We start from the raw sequence: 15,167 nt of genomic DNA, 5'->3' as shown, positions 1-15,167 counted from the left end.
CCCTGGAGCTAGCCTTAAGTAATTCACGGATTCTCACGTTTATTCATAAAATGAATGTTTATTGAGTGCCTATCCTGTGCTCAGCGCTGGTGAGCAATCCTGGAGAGAAACCCTTGTGGAAAGGGACTTCGGGCCTCTCGAACTGGACCCACTCGGAAATCCAGCGCTGGAGTTCCGAAAACACACGAAGGACCCTCGGAACAGTGGCGCTCAGGCTCCGAGAACACGCCCTCGGGTCACCAGCCGAAGAAGTCCGGAACTCTCCGAACGGTTGGCGACGAGGCGGCGCAAGTGGCCGAACGTTACCGAGCCGCCTCGGAGGCGGAAGGGAGGAGGCGGGGACAGGCGAGGGCAAGCGCGTGCCCACAGAGGAAGCGGAAATGCGTTTGGAATTAAAGGCGTCGCCGGGTCTTCTACTTGCCTCTTTCCGTCTCTCGCTGCCGTAAGGAAAGGAGGTGAGCGCGCGGTCCTCCGTCTTCCCGCGTGGTTGCGACGCTTGCCCGCGGCCTCTGCCGGCCCTTGCCTGGCCTCTGGCGCTGCGCCCCCCCGTCCCCACCGCCGGAGCTCGCCGCGGCATCTCGTGTTCTCCCCTCGTCCGGGGCCCAGCCCCGGCCCGCGGCTCGCCTCTGACGCCCTCCCCTGCTCTCTCTCCCCGCAGCAGCCGCCATGTCCGCTCACCTGCAGTGGATGGTCGTGCGGAACTGCTCCAGCTTCCTGATCAAGAGGAACAAGCAGACGTACAGCACGGTAAGCGGGGCGCCCGGGCGCGGGGAGGCAACCGCCGCCATCGCCGGGGTCCTTCCCGCCTCACGGCCTCGCTGCGCCCCCTTCCCTTCCCAGGAGCCCAACAACCTGAAAGCTCGCAACTCCTTCCGCTACAACGGTCTGATTCACCGCAAGACTGTGGGCGTGGAGCCGGCGGCCGACGGCAAGGGTGTGGTGGTGGTCCTGAAGCGGAGATCAGGTGAGCCCCCGGCGGGGCGGGGCTGGGATCGGGCGGCGGTCCACCCCAGGGGGAGGGGTGCTCAGGGGCTGGACGGCGCGACCTAGCGCGGCAAAGTGCTTGAAGCAGGCTAGGTATCCGTGCAGCGCTGCAGTAGTTTGACCCCTCAGCCGCCGAGTGCATTCGGAGACGTCCCGAGCGTCCCACTCCTACTGGACAGGCTTTTCGTGTGACAGAGGGTCAGGGGGACTGGAGAGCTTCAGAGGCAGGTGTTGTGTAGACCAGAGGCATCACAGTTCCTCACCTTTGTTCTTTGCTGGGTGGTTTTTTGGTTAAGATTTTACGTCTTCTATTTATTTATTTTTAAAAGCATTATTCACGAGAGAAGGGCAGAGATATATAGAGGGAGAAGCAGGCTCCCTGTTGGGGGGCGCCGATATGGCACTCGATCCCAGGACCCTGGGATCACAACCTGAGCCAAAGGCAAATGTTCATCTAGAGTCAGCCTGGCATCCCTTTGCTGGGGTATTTTAAAAGATGGGAGCAAGGTTTTTCCTGAACTCTGTTGAGGGCTGTTTTCTGTTTGGGTTTGGAGCCTACTGCCCAGGGCAGGGACAGCAGTGGCTGTGGCATGCTGGTTCTTGATTGGACTCCTGCCCACCCTGAAGGGGGGTTACTCTTTCTCAGCCCACCAGTGAGCATCCAGGGTTCTTGTTGTGCTCCTGAGAACCCCATGCTGCTGCTCTGTGCCCTGAAGCCCTCACTTCCCTGTCAGGTTGTTGGGTGGTCTCTTCCGGACTATCAGAAACTGGCATTGTTTTTTAAAGATTTTATGTATTCACGAGACACTGAGAGGCAGAGACATAGGCAGAGGGAGAAGCAGGCTCTGTGCAGGGAACCCAATGCAGGAGTCCATCCCAGGATCACGCTCTGAACCACTGAGCCACCCAGGTGCCCCAGGAACTGGCATTGTTTAAAGTCACTGGTGTGGTGAAGGGTCCTTGGTTTCTTGGGCAACACCTTCCACATCTGTTGTTTGGGGCATAGGACACTCCCCAAGACCTCGTTGACTGCTCTACTTTAGATCCTGACAGAGGCCCTCAGCTCTGCACACAAGGAAGGGGTGCTTTCCTCTGAACCACAGGCAGTGGGGTCCAGACTCCACCTGTGGATGGGCAGGCAGGTGCTTGCTGCAGGGCTCTTGCTCACCCTGGCCTCATCTTGTGACTCAGCTTGATTGGAGCTTCAGTCTCACAGGTACTTGCGAACCTGACCAGCGTGGGGTGAGCATCTTCCTGCCCTAGAGTCAGGCAGGCAGGTGGCCTGTGTGCCAGTGACCTTGGACAAGAGTGTTTTGCTTTCCTCTCCCCCCTCCCTTTTTATTTTTTATTTCTTTTTTTTTTTTTAAGATTTTATTTATTTATTCATAGAGAGGCAGAGACACAAGCAGAGGGAGAAGCAGGCTCCATGCAGAGAGCCTGACGTGGGACTCGATCCAGGGTCTCCAGATCACGCCCTGGGCTGCAGGCGGCGCTAAACCGCTGCGCCACCAGGGCTGCCCTATTTTTTATTTCTTAAAGATTTTATCTATTCATGATAGACATAGAAAGAGAGGGGGAGGGCAGGGACACAGGGGAAGGAGAAGCAGGCTGCATGCTGGGAGCCCGATGTGGGACTCCATCCTGGGGCTCCAGGATCATGCCCTGGGCCAAAGGCAGGCGCTAAACCACTGAGCCACCCAGGGATTCCCGCCCCCTCCCTTTTTTTTAAATTTAAATTTTTTTTTTAAGATTTTGTTTGTTTATTCATGAGAGAGGCAGAGACATAGGTGGAGGGAGAATCAGGTTTCCCCACAGGGAGCCCAATGTGGGATTTGATCCTGAAATTCCAGGATCATGATCTGAACAGAAGGCAGACGCTCCACCGCTGAGCCACCCAGGCTGCTTTGAAGTGACTTTATGAACTTGTGTCAGGGACACAGAAGAGTGAACTGGTACAAGGCTGGGTGGACAGGGCTGGCTGTGGGGCGCTCAGGTCCCCCATGTACCACTGCACCATCACACTGACCCCTGCTGCTCCCAACCCATCCCCTGCCCCAGGCCAGCGGAAACCCGCTACCTCCTATGTGCGAACTACCATCAACAAGAATGCCCGGGCCACCCTCAGTAGCATCAGGCACATGATCCGCAAGAATAAGTACCGTCCGGATCTGCGCATGGTAAGCAGGGCTTCTGACAAGTGGGGCTGGAGCTGCTCTCAGGAAGCGGTGTGGGAATGTGTGCTGAGCCTTTTCTTTGTCCTTCCAGGCTGCCATTCGCAGAGCCAGTGCTATCCTGCGCAGTCAGAAGCCTGTGATGGTGAAGAGGAAGCGGGCCCGCCCCACCAAGAGCTCCTGAGCACTTGCCCCTGTACCCAGAGCAATAAAGATGTTAACCATCTGGCTTGGGCCTCCCTTCGCTGTGGCCCTGGGGCTCTGCCCCTATGCATTCATGTGGGTGCTGCCTGTCCCAGCGTGGTCCCCCACCCGTGTTACCATATGATTCACACTGTTGGGGCTGGAGGGGTCAGGTCTAGGTTGGGGGAGCTCTGTCCCACCATTTCTGCCCCCAGGACTGGGCGTGGTCCACATTCTTATGTTGAACACGTCAGAGGTGTTCATGCACGTCTGTTCATGCAGCAGATTAGTGCATGTGACCAGGTAAAGTCCACTGCAGTCCTCACAGTCCTAGGTCTTCAACAACACTTGACAGCTCAAGAAAGACCATTTAGAGCCTGACACTAAGGGCTGAGGATCCAGGCCAATGGTCAGCCTACTTCCTGTTGGTGTCAGGGTACCATCTAGGACTTCAAGGCCTGGGCTGTGGGCCCCTGACGGCAGGAAGCAGGGCAGGAGCATATTCACCTCTCCCTGTGTGAAGTGGAAGCTGTGGGTCTTGGGCATAGGTGCAGCTTCAGGGTCCTCACAGTCCCTGGGCTGCCCATGGCTGCAAGTGACATTAAACTACCTGTCCCTTGCCAGGAACCTGGGCAGCCACCCATTGCACCCCCTGCTAGACAGAGTGTGAGCACCCCTGCTTTTGGCCCCAGTCACACTAGCCCATCAGGATAGGCCTCCCCAGGCTACCCTTGTCTCTCATCCTGAGGGGCCACAATGAGTTCTCCAGTTCTGCTTGCTTCCCTCCCACTGTTCTAGAACTACTGGTGATGGCTCCTGGGGAAGGACTCATAGACTACCCCCACCCCATCCTGCCCTCGCCTCAGCCTCTAGCTGTGTACCTGTGGGCAAGTGAGGACCTCTGCCTCATCAGAATTCAGTGGGTTAAGGAAAGCAAAGGCTTTTTTTTTTTTTAAGATTTTATTCATGAGACAGCGAGGTGGAGACACAAGCAGGCTCCATGCAGGGAGCTAAACAGCTGAGCACCCCCACCCCACCCCGCCCCTCGCATCCCAAAAGCAAAGACTTGAGAAGAGGGCTTGCACATGGCAGGTGCTCAGTGCTGTTCTGTCCTCTAGGAGATAAGTACTGTGGGAAACCAGACTTAGGCATTATTAAAGATGTTCTTAGAACACAAGCAGAGAGGAAAAAGCAGGTTCCCTACAGAGCAAGGAACTGGATGTGGGGCTTGATTCTGGGACCCCAAGATCCTGGCCAGAGCAAAAGGCAAGTGCTGGACAGTCCCCCCCCCCGCCCCCCCGCCCGGTGCCCTAGAACCTGGACTTTGTATTCAGATCTGTAAGTGCTTAGGTTCATACTTGTCATTTCCCTTTCCAGCTACCCCAGATACTTCACAAAGCAGGTGTCCCTCCCACTTTGCAGATGTAGACACTGAGGCTCCTGTTGGAACCCTGACCTGTTTCCTGTGTACCTACTGTGTGCTGTTCTGGAGACCACATCCTGAAACCTCTCCCCGTCCCCACTCCAGAGCTCTGGCCAAGAGCATCTTCCAGAGGCCCCGTTTCAGGTCAGGAGACTGCCTTTGCATGCCCCAACACGGAGATATCCAGAGGCTCCTGCCTCCCTCTGCAGCTTTCCTTGGTCCTCAGGTGTGAACGTGACCCTTTCCTGTCGAAACCTCTGTCTTGCTTGGACTCCTGCAGTATCCTCTACCCTTGCCCCACTTGGGTCTGCTCTCAGCCCAGATGGAACTAAGTCCTAGGGCCTCATCCCTACCAGAGCCCTCCCACAGTTCCCATCCACACCCAGTGAAAGGCCTCTGGCCAAAGCTGCCTCCACATCACCTCCCTCCACTAGGCAGGTCTGCCTTGGGGCATCTGTACTTGAATTCCTCCCCTGGAAGGTGTTTCCCAGCAGTGAGACACGCAGCCTCACCCTGCTCAATGTCCCCTAAAAGTGAGTTCTTTACTGTCTGGTCCATTAGAAATTGAAACCCTTCCTCCACCCTGGGTTTATTATTATTATTATTATTATTTTTTTTTTTTTACCCTGAGATTATTTTTGTCCATAGCACTAATGGCCATCTAGTAAGTGTGCCCTGTGCTGGTGAGCCAGGACTTGGCCTGGGGCCCCAGGATTTGAAGATGCTCAATAAATACTGGTTGTTGAAGACATGAGGTCTGAGGCTCCCACGACTGTGAGCTCTTTTGCTCACCCACTTCTCTGTTCATGGTCAGGTGGCATGTTTCCCCGACCACCTTGGAGCCCTCAGCCCAGGGGAGCTGTGCTAGTTTCCTGCATCTTCAGGATAAGCATTTGAGTCCTCCCTCCTTGTGTGGCCTCTCCTGACCTCAGTCTCCTGGTCTATGACGTGGGCTTAGGGGTCTCATCAGGGGTGGCTGGGCTGGGAAGGCCACATCAGGGATGTGGATGCTGCTGGGGTAGAACCAGAAGGGAGGAGGTGGGGAGCAGTTCTCTGCCCTGGGTCTCTGCTGCAGGAGCTGTGCTGCTGAGCTGTGCTGTGTGCACTCAGACACAGTACCCTCCCCAGGACTTGGCTTCCCATCTCCCTTCTGAGAAATGAGACAAACTGGGGAGGTGTGATTTGCATGGGGCCCATCTATTCTAACTTTTTTCTCACAAGGGATGTGTGTTCACATGGAAATTGGAAAATAGGTAAACAAGGAAAATAAAAATGAGGTAAAAAGTAAACCTCAGGGGTGTCTAGGTGGCTCAGTCAGTTCAGCATCTGACTCCTGATTTTGGCTCCGCTTAGGATCTGGGGGTCTTGAGATCGAGCCCCACTCATGTTCCGTGATGGGTGTGGAGCCTGCTTGGGATCCTCTCCCTCTCCACTCCTACCTTCCACTTGCACACTATTCTCTCTCAAAACAAAGTAAACCTCAAGTACCCAGACACATCATAGTAATAATGCTGAAAGCCAAAGACACAGAAAATCTGGAAAGCAGCAAGAGAAAAGTGACTCACATGCAAAGGAACCCCAAGACTGGCAACTGACATCTCAGAAACAGTGGGTTGACAAGCTGAGACAGACCACCCCACTCGCTCATCCTGCCACCTACCTCCCCTGACCAGGCTAGTGACCAGGGCAGCCTTGGGACTCAGGCAGCCTTTGTGTGAAGGCAGCTTGGCCAACTCTCCTAGCTATGGGCATTTGGGTGAGTCACCTAGGCTCTTGGTGCCTCAGTTACCCCATATGTGAAATGGAATCATTTCAAGGGCTCCATGAAGCAGAGATTGTGGTTTTCGGTGCTGCTGTGCCTCCAGTGGGAATGGTTTCAAAACTGAGTGTAGAACACACACCCTTGGAAGCTGCCACACACAAGGTCACTCAGCACCAGGGACTTGGGGCTGAGACATGCTCTGCTCACGGCAGGGGCTGGCTTGGATTATATTTCTACCTGCACGAGGTCTCTATATTTAAATAAGCTTGCATGTGCCATCCCTGGCTACGCAAATTTCTTGTGCTCTCTTTCCATTGTCTGTGACATGAGCACAGCACAAGACCCAACTTCCTGACCCAATTGAAATGCAGTATGCAGAAATCTGGGGAAAAGACCCACCATTTCCTTTTTTTTTTTTAAACTCTTAAAATACTTTAAAAGCAAGGCTGAATTGGGTGCACATTTTTAAATGGCTAATGGGGAAGCAACATTAGTGGGGTAAGTGAGAACGGCACAGTCTTAGCTTTAGGGGATTGTCTTTGTCCGGTTGGCCTTTCCATTCTGGAACAAAGTCCTTGGGAACAGCGTGTGGGTCAGCTGGCCGGAGGTGGGTGTAGTGGACCCAGGGAGTAATCCCGCCGACCTTGAGAGCAGTGGGAGTGGTCAGGATCACGAGGTAGGGTCCCTTCCAGCGGGGTTGAAGTGTCTGGTGTTGTATCTCCACATGCACACCCAGTCACCCGGCCGGTATCGATGGGGACCCGGGGGTGGCCCAGTCTCGTAGAGGGCCCTCAGCCTAGGCCACACCTGCTCATGAGTTCGTTGTAACATTTGGAGGGAGAAAAGGAGTTGGTGACCAAACTCAGCAAGCACCTCAGGTTTGGATATGGGTATGGCGGGGGGCAAGATTTACACCCTCTCCCCGGGATTCTCAAGGGCCAGCAAGAGCTCCCCGGATGCCGCCGGAACCGCGACACTTCCAAGGTCCGGGCCCTCTCTCCGAGGGAGCCAGGGCGCCCTGCCCTTCTCCCCGGGGCTCCCGCCAGCTTCTCTGGGATTGGTTGCGTTACTGCACTGGACGCCTTGTGGTGCCCATCTCCGCCACTCCGGATTCGGGGATCTGAGCCCCACTTCCTTTCGATCCACTGAGGGCAATGGAGGCCATCGCCCGTCCCTTCAAATGGCGCTCGCCCATCTCTCAGGACTGACTGACCCATGTTCAAATGCTGTTCACATGGAACCCTTCTCCACGTTCCAACATGCCAGAGGCTGTTCACCTTGGAGACCTGCTGCTAAATGGGGATAACAGGCGGAGGAAGACCGAACATGGCCTCGTAGGGAGTCAGTCCCATCTTATATGGGGAGTTCCTCACCCTATATAGGGCTAAGGGGGGGAGAGTCACCCAGTCCCCGCCAGTCTCCAGGGCTAATTCAGTTAAGGTCTCCTTTAATGTGCTGTTCATCCTCTCTACCTGTCCTGAGCTCTGGGGCCTATATGCACAATGTAATTTCCAATCTGCCCCAAGTACTAGGGCCACTCCCCGTGTTACCTTAGAGAAGAATCCTAGGCCGTTGTCTGATCCAGTCTTTTTTTTTTTTTTTTTAAGATTTTATTTATTTATTCATAGAGACACAGAGAGAGAGGCAGAGACACAGGCAGAGGGAGAAGCAGGCTCCACGCAGAAATCCCGACGTGGAACTCGATCCAGGGTCTCCAAGATAACGCCCTGGGCCGCAGGTGGCGCTAAACCGCTGCACCACCCGGGCTGCCCTGTCTGATCCAGTCTTAACAGGAAAGCCATACCTCGGTAAGATGTCTTCCAGCAGTTTCTTGGTCACGGTCAGTGCTGCATGTTTGGTGGGAAATGCCTCTGTCCATCCCGGTGGACAGTTTGCGGCTGTGGGATCCTTAAGACGGTTTCCTTCCGTGCATCCATCAACCATCTTTGTCCATCCTTTAATTTGTACCCAAGGTAGCTCACCTCTGCTCTGCAGATCTGGGCTTTAGCTGAGGCCTGGTATCCTAGAGCCGCTGTGGTTTGGAGCAAGTCCCTGGTGCTTCGCAGGCATGTGTCCTGGTCCTCCGCTGCCAACAGGATATCAGATGAGGGTGCTCTGAATGGAACTCACCCAAGTCTTCGTGTAAGGTCTCATCGAAGATGGTCGGTGAATTTTTGAATCCTCGTGGTAGTCGAGTCCAGGTGAGCTGGCCATTGACGCCTTTCTCAGGGTCCGTCAATTCAAAGGCGAAGAGGTCTTGGCTCTTGGATGCTAAAGGCAGGCTGAAAAAGGCATCTTTTAAATAGAGGAGGGTGTATGGGTTTAGGACCATAGGGTGCATATCCTCTACTTGCCGGTTGACTTCCCTTAAGTCCTGGACTGGCCTGTTATTGTTAGAGTGCGGTTTCTGAACCGGCAGCAAGGGAGTGTTCCATGCCGATTGGCAAGGCCTCAGTATGCCCGAGTCCGGTAGTCGACGTATGTGGGGTGTGATTCCCCTACACGCTACGAGAGGCATGGGGTATTGGCGGACCTTGACAGGGTCTGCCCCCGGCTTTAGTTCTATGTATATGGCCGGTCAGTGCCGGGCCAGCCCAATTCCCCCAGTTTCTGCCCACGCTTGGGGAAATTCCCACAGCCAACTGTCAATGTCAGTCATTGGGGCTGGCGGCGTTTGGTGGAGACAATATCCATCTTCTAAACTCAGGACAAGCACCTGAATAGGGTGCCCCTCCTTGTTTAGGACTTTGCCCCTTTGGGGTGGAAACAAATTTGTGCCCCCATCTTGGTGAGCAAATCCTGACCTAACAACAGGTAGGGACACTCAGGGATGACCATGAAGGAATGGAATACCCGGCCCATGCCGAGATCCACAGTTCTTCGGGTAGTCCATGAGTACTATTTGGTGCCTGTGGCCACTTGCACCCATGAAGTCTTGTTTGCTAATTTCCCTTGGGGTTGTAATAAAACCGAATGTTGTGCCCCAGTGTCCACAAGGAATTCAACAGGTTGTCCCTCCCCTCAGAGTTACCCTGGGCTCAGGGAGGGGTGCCGAACCCGGACTCCCCTAGTCGTCCAGGTCCTCCATCTCCAAGATCTTGGCAGGGGCCTTTGGTCTTTTGTTAAGACAGCCTTTCACCCAGTGGCCCTCTTCTTTGTAATAAGCACATTGGTTTTTGTTCAGCTTGTGCTCCCGACGGGGACCAGGGCCATCCTCCTTACCTGTCCTTGAAGCCAGCTTCTTGAGGTGCCTCCGTCTTTCCTGTGGGTCGTCCATGGTTGTGGCCAGCAGGATCTTGGCTAGGTTTCAGGTCTGCCGATCACTTAGTTTGGTTTGTTGCTAGACTCTTTTTGCTACTATAAGTCCTGCAGCTCTTCTCTCCTAGTATTCTAAGAAGGCTGCTGGACTCTCATCCTTACCCTGTCTTACATAACCATACCTGGGCCAGATTGGTAGGCTTGCGCGCGGCAGCCTGGAGACCTGCCCCTAGAGTCTGGCAGTGGACCTGGAGTCTCTCCTTACCTTCAGTTGAGTTGTGCACTTTGGGGGATAAAAATGGTTTTAGCCAAGGAGAGGAATTCTTGATCATGTCCTGCCAGACCAGGATGTTGGGCACCTGGTCAGAGTGGCCGCCCGGTTTGTCCCTGAAGATCACGGCCTTAACCACGCGTGAAACCCTCCGGGTGGGGTCCTGGAGGTTTCTTGGATCCCGGAGGAGCCCCCAAATGTTGTGCCCAAGATTGCGAATCCAGGAAACGACCAAGGAGCCAACAGGGATGCAGGCGCACGAGGGTTTATTTACAAGCTCCAGCTTGGGTCCAAGTATACCCGACACAGAGAGCAGGGACTTGGACCCCGAAGTGGGTTACAGCTGGGTTTTTTATAGGCTGGTCTAGGGGATTTTCAGAAGGGGTGGAGGAATTTCTCAAGTTCTGTTTACATTTTGATCAGGCCCACCATTTCATTGCATGAATGAATGAACAAATAAATTTTCTTTTAAGATTTTGTTTATTGGGCAGCCCCAGTGGCGCAGCGGTTTGGCGCCGCCTGCAGCCTGAGGTGTGATCCTGGAGACCCGGGATCGAGTCCCACATCGGGCTCCCTGCATGGAGCCTGCTTCTCCCTCTGTGTCTCTGCCCCTCTCTCTCTGTGTCTATGAATAAATAAATAAAATCTTAAGAAAAAAAGATTTTATTTATTTATTTATGAGAGACACACACAGAGAGGCAGAGACATAGGCAGAGGGAGAAGCAGGCTCCCCACAAGGAGCCTGATGTGGGACTCGATCCCGGATCCCGGGATCACACCCTGAGCTGAAGGCAGACACTCAACTGCTGAGCCACCCAGGTGTCCCTAAAATGTTATTTTGACCAGATGGACTCAAACCATCAGAAATGTCTTTCCAGGTCTGTAACTCTTTGCCTGCAAGCAAAATGATGCTCCTGTTTTCCAGAGCACTTTGTTTTTATTTTTTATTTTTATTTTTTTATGTTTGTTTGTTTTTAATTATTTATTTTTTTATAAGAGACACAGAGATAGAGAGGCAGAAGGAGAAGCAGGCTCCATGCAGGGAGCCCGATGTGGGATTCGATCCCAGGACCCTAGGATCACGCCCTGAGCCAAAGGGAGATGCTTAAACAGCTGAGCCACTCAGGCATCCTGGGAGGAGTGTTAATACCTTATCTTCCAGAGCACTTTGAACATCTATGCTAAATCCATATACCCCAATAAACCCATGGTTTCACGCTTCTGTGAACAGCCTTGGACTTTGTGTGTGTGTGTGTGTGTGTGTGTGTGTGTGAGATGGCATTCTCTGCAGCATTTCTGATCCAGGCTGACCAGCAATTATGTTGCATTCCTTTTGTTTCTCTTGTCATTTGCTAGAATAAAATCATCTATTCTTTGAAAGTCTTTTGTTATGATGGGACGCCTGGGTGGCTCAGCAGCTGAGCATCTGCCTTCCCCCAGGGCCTGATCCTGGAGGCGTGGGATCAAGTCCCACATTGGGCTCCCTGCATGGAGCCTTCTTCTCTCCCTGCCTATGTCTCTGCTCTCTCCCTGTCTCTCATGAATAAATAAATAAATCTTAAAAAAAAAAAAAAAGTAAAGTCTTTTGTTATGAGAATGGTTCGTGCATGAGGTTTGGAGATGTGCAAATGGAAGGAGAGTACCCGGGTGGAGAGGGGCTCCAGGATCCCAGCCCTTAGTTCCGCAACCTATTTTTTGTTTTTTTGTTTTGTTTTGTTTTATTTTCTTAGAAAAAGACTTTTTTTTTTTTTTTTTTTTTTTAAGATTCTATTTATTTATTCAGAAGAGACACAGACATAGGCAGAGGGAGAAGAGGCTCCCCAAGGTAGCGTGATGTGGGACTCTATCCCAGGACTCTGGGATCCTGCCCTGAGCTGAAGGCAGACACTCAACCACTGAGCCACCCAGGTGTCCCTGTTTATCTTTTTCTTGGAAACTGTTCACAAATATCTACCTGCCATGTGTATATGTGGGTTTGAGCAGCGTGCTGACTCAGTCCCTACTGTGTGTTCACCCCTGGCCCTGGGCTCTCTTCCAGCAAAACCAGTATATTTGTTTTAGCATCTATCTACGGTATTTATGGGGAAAAGGCAGTTAGAGGGAATACTGTATTGTCTTCATAATTTTTCCATAAATCCAGAACTGTTCTAAAAAAAAAAAAGCCTGTTATACATTTTTTTAAAAAAGACTTTATTTGGGATCCCTGGGTGGCACAGCAGTTTGGCGCCTGCCTTTGGCCCAGGGCGCGATCCTGGAGACCCGGGATCGAATCCCACGTCGGGCTCCCTGTGCATGGAGCCTGCTTCTTCCTCTGCCTGTGTCTCTGCCTCTCTCTCTCTCTCTGTGACTATCATGAATAAATAAATAAAATCTTTAAAAAAAAAATAAAATAAAAAGACTTTATTTACTTATTTATTTATTTGTTTGAGAGAGAGTGAGCACAAGTCGGGAGGAGGGGCAGAAGGAGCAGACTTCCTGCTGAGCAGGGAGCCCCTGAGAGCATGACCCAAGCTGAAGGCAGACACTTAACCAACTGAACCACTCAGGTGCCTGCTTATTAAAAAATTCTTTTTTTTTTTTTAAGATTTTATTTATTTATCATGAGAGACAGAGAGGCAGAGACACAGGCAGAGGGAGAAGCAGTCTCCATGCAGGGAGCCTGACATGGGACTCCATCCCGGGTCTCCAGGATTACACCCTGGGCTGCAGGCAGTGCTTAACCGCTGTGCTACCAGGGCTGCCCCTATTAAAGATTCTTTTTTTTTTTTAAAGATTTTATTTATTTATTCATAAGACACAGAGAGAGAGAGAGAGAGAGCGAGGCAGAGACACAGGCAGAAGGAGAAGCAGGCTCCCTGCACCGGGAGCCCGACGTGGGACTCGATTCCGGGTCTCCAGGATCGTGCCCTGGGCCAAAGGCAGGCGCCAAACCGCTGCGCCACCCAGGGATCCCCCTATTAAAGATTCTAAGAAACTTCATAACTCTCAGACTGAAAAATGCAAATGTTGGGTAAAATTCAAAGTGCTAGTGAGTGCACAGGCGAATGGGCACACTTGCGTTGCTGACAGGGTAAACTGGTACAAAGCCCATGGGGAACAATTTGGCAACATCTGTACAAATTACAAATGAATTTACTCTTTGGCACAGTAATGTCACTTATAAGATTTGCTCTGAAGATATATTCCCTTATGTGCCACATGGCCAATGTCCAAAGAGTATTAGTTCCAACGTTGTTGGTCAATCAGAGCAGGACGTGTGATGTAAATTATGGCACATATATAAGATGGAACCCTAGGCATTTAGGAGCAGGGAAGTGCTGCCATGGACAGACTTCCACGATTTCCAGTTTAGTCAAAATAGCAAGGTGCAGGAGCACGTGGGTGGTTCAGTGGTTGAGCATCTGCCTTTGGCTCAGGTCGTGATCCCGGGGTCCTGGGATTGAGTCCCGTATCAAGCTCCCCATAGGGAGCCTGCTTCTTCTGCCTGTGTCTCTGTCTCTCATGAATAAATAAATCTAAAAAAGAAAAAAAAAAAAAAAGCAAGCAAGCAAGAAAAAGCAAGGTGCTAAGGCACCTGGGTGGGGCTGAGTTGTTTCAGACTTCCAAGACTACTGCTTGGGATTCTCTCTCTCTCTCTCTCTGTGCCTCTCTCCCTGCTCTCTCTTTCTCTCAAAAAGAATCCTAGAAAAACCAAGGAGGGGATCCCTGGGTGGCGCAGCGGTTTGGCGCCTGCCTTTGGCCCAGGGCGCGATCCTGGAGACCCGGGATCGAATCCCACATCGGGCTCCCGGTGCATGGAGCCTGCTTCTCCCTCTGCCTGTGTCTCTGCCTCTCTCTCTCTCTCTCTCTCTGTGACTATCATAAATAAATAAAAAAAAAAAAAAAAAAAAAAAAAACCAAGGAGAAGCATGCTGTGTATAGGACACCGTGTGCTGTGTGAAGATAAAAGGGGATGGGCTTAACAGAATATATATTTAAATTTGCTTGAATTCATGTAGAATTTCTCTGGAAAAATATACAAGAACCTGGTAACACTGGTTGTTGGTGATAAAGAGAACTGGGTGTTCAGGAGACAGGAATAGTGGTGGGGGAGCTGTTTCTTTGTAGAAACTTTTATTAAAAAAATAAAAAAAGAATTTGCTTTTTAGGGTGCCTGGGTGGCTCAGTATTGGTTAAGTGTCTGCACTTGGCTCATGTCATGTTCCTAGGGTCCTGGGATGGAGTCCCACGTCAGGCTCCCTGCTCAATGGGGAGTCTGCTTCTTCCTCTCTCCCTGTTTGTGCTCTCTCTCTTGAATAAATAAATAAAATCTTAAAAAAAAAAAAGGAGGGGGGGCAGGCCAGGTGGCTCAGCGGTTTACCACCACCTTCGGCCCAGGGTGTGATCCTGGAGACCTGGGATCAAGTCCCATGTCGGGTTCCCTGCATGGAGCCTGCTTTTCCCTCTGCCTGTGTCTCTGCTTCTCTCTTTCTGTGTCTCTCATGAATAAATAAATAAATACTTAAAAAAAAAAAAGCACACCTGGGTGGGTCAGTGATAGGGCATCTGCCTTCGGCTCAGGTTGTGATCCCGGGGTCCTGGGATCGAGTCCCACACTGGGCTTTCCGCGGGGAGCCTGCTTCTCCCTCTGTGTATGTCTCTTTCTCTCTGTGTCTCTCATGAATAAATAAATAAAATCTAAAAAAAAAAAAAAAAGATTTTTGCTTTTTGAAAGAGTAACACTCACAAGATACCCTCAAGGTTCCAATGTGACCTTCTAGAGGCATTAAGTTCATATGCAAGTAACACATACCTATTTTTTTTTTTAATTAAAAATTAACAGAGGGGGGCACCTGGGTGGCTCAATTGGTTAAGCATCCAGCTTTTGGTTTCAGCTTAGGTCATGATCTTATGAGTTGTGGGATCGGGCCTCCCCCCTCCCTCCCTGGGGGACTTGAGGATTCTCTCCCTCTCCACTGCCCCTCTTCACACTCTTTCTCTCAAATAAAATAAATAAATACATATTTTAAAGATTTATTTATTTATTCATGAGAGACACAGAGAGGCAGAGACATAGGCAGAGGGAGAAGCAGGCTCCCTGCAAGGAGCCCGATGTGGGACTTTATCCCGGATGCC

The 15,167-nt window shown here is 51.7% G+C and overlaps 1 protein-coding gene across 2 annotated transcripts; it reads left to right on the top strand.

Annotated features, from left to right (window-relative positions):
* The first annotated feature begins 310 nt into the window (after positions 1-310).
* On the top strand, positions 311-3,384 carry RPL28 (ribosomal protein L28). 2 transcript variants are annotated; one of them, XM_025423894.3, is made up of 5 exons: positions 311-455; positions 659-747; positions 841-964; positions 3,043-3,161; positions 3,250-3,384. In XM_025423894.3, exons 2-5 carry the CDS (start codon positions 667-669, stop codon positions 3,337-3,339), a joined length of 414 nt encoding a protein of 137 aa, XP_025279679.1. In that variant the 5' UTR covers positions 311-455; positions 659-666; the 3' UTR covers positions 3,340-3,384. The 2 variants fall into 2 exon arrangements, with proteins under 2 accessions (XP_025279679.1, XP_048963954.1); XM_049107997.1 differs by having other exon boundaries at positions 373-455; positions 662-747.
* The last annotated feature ends 11,783 nt before the right edge of the window (positions 3,385-15,167 follow it).

Source organism: Canis lupus, chromosome 1, assembly GCF_003254725.2.
Source record: "Canis lupus dingo isolate Sandy chromosome 1, ASM325472v2, whole genome shotgun sequence".
Classification (NCBI taxonomy): domain Eukaryota; kingdom Metazoa; phylum Chordata; class Mammalia; order Carnivora; family Canidae; genus Canis; species Canis lupus.
The sequence above is the reverse complement of the archived record's forward strand: the minus strand, read 5'-3'. Positions and strand labels throughout refer to the sequence as shown.

Bases quoted from the DNA above. Each gene is read 5' to 3' on its own strand.
- RPL28 (XM_025423894.3), top strand. From the start codon at position 667: ATGTCCGCTCACCTGCAGTGGATGGTCGTGCGGAACTGCTCCAGCTTC. The intron at 965-3,042 runs GTGAGCCCCCGG...CCCCTGCCCCAG, and splicing joins GGTCCTGAAGCGGAGATCAG to GCCAGCGGAAACCCGCTACC. The intron at 3,162-3,249 runs GTAAGCAGGGCT...TTGTCCTTCCAG, and splicing joins ACCGTCCGGATCTGCGCATG to GCTGCCATTCGCAGAGCCAG.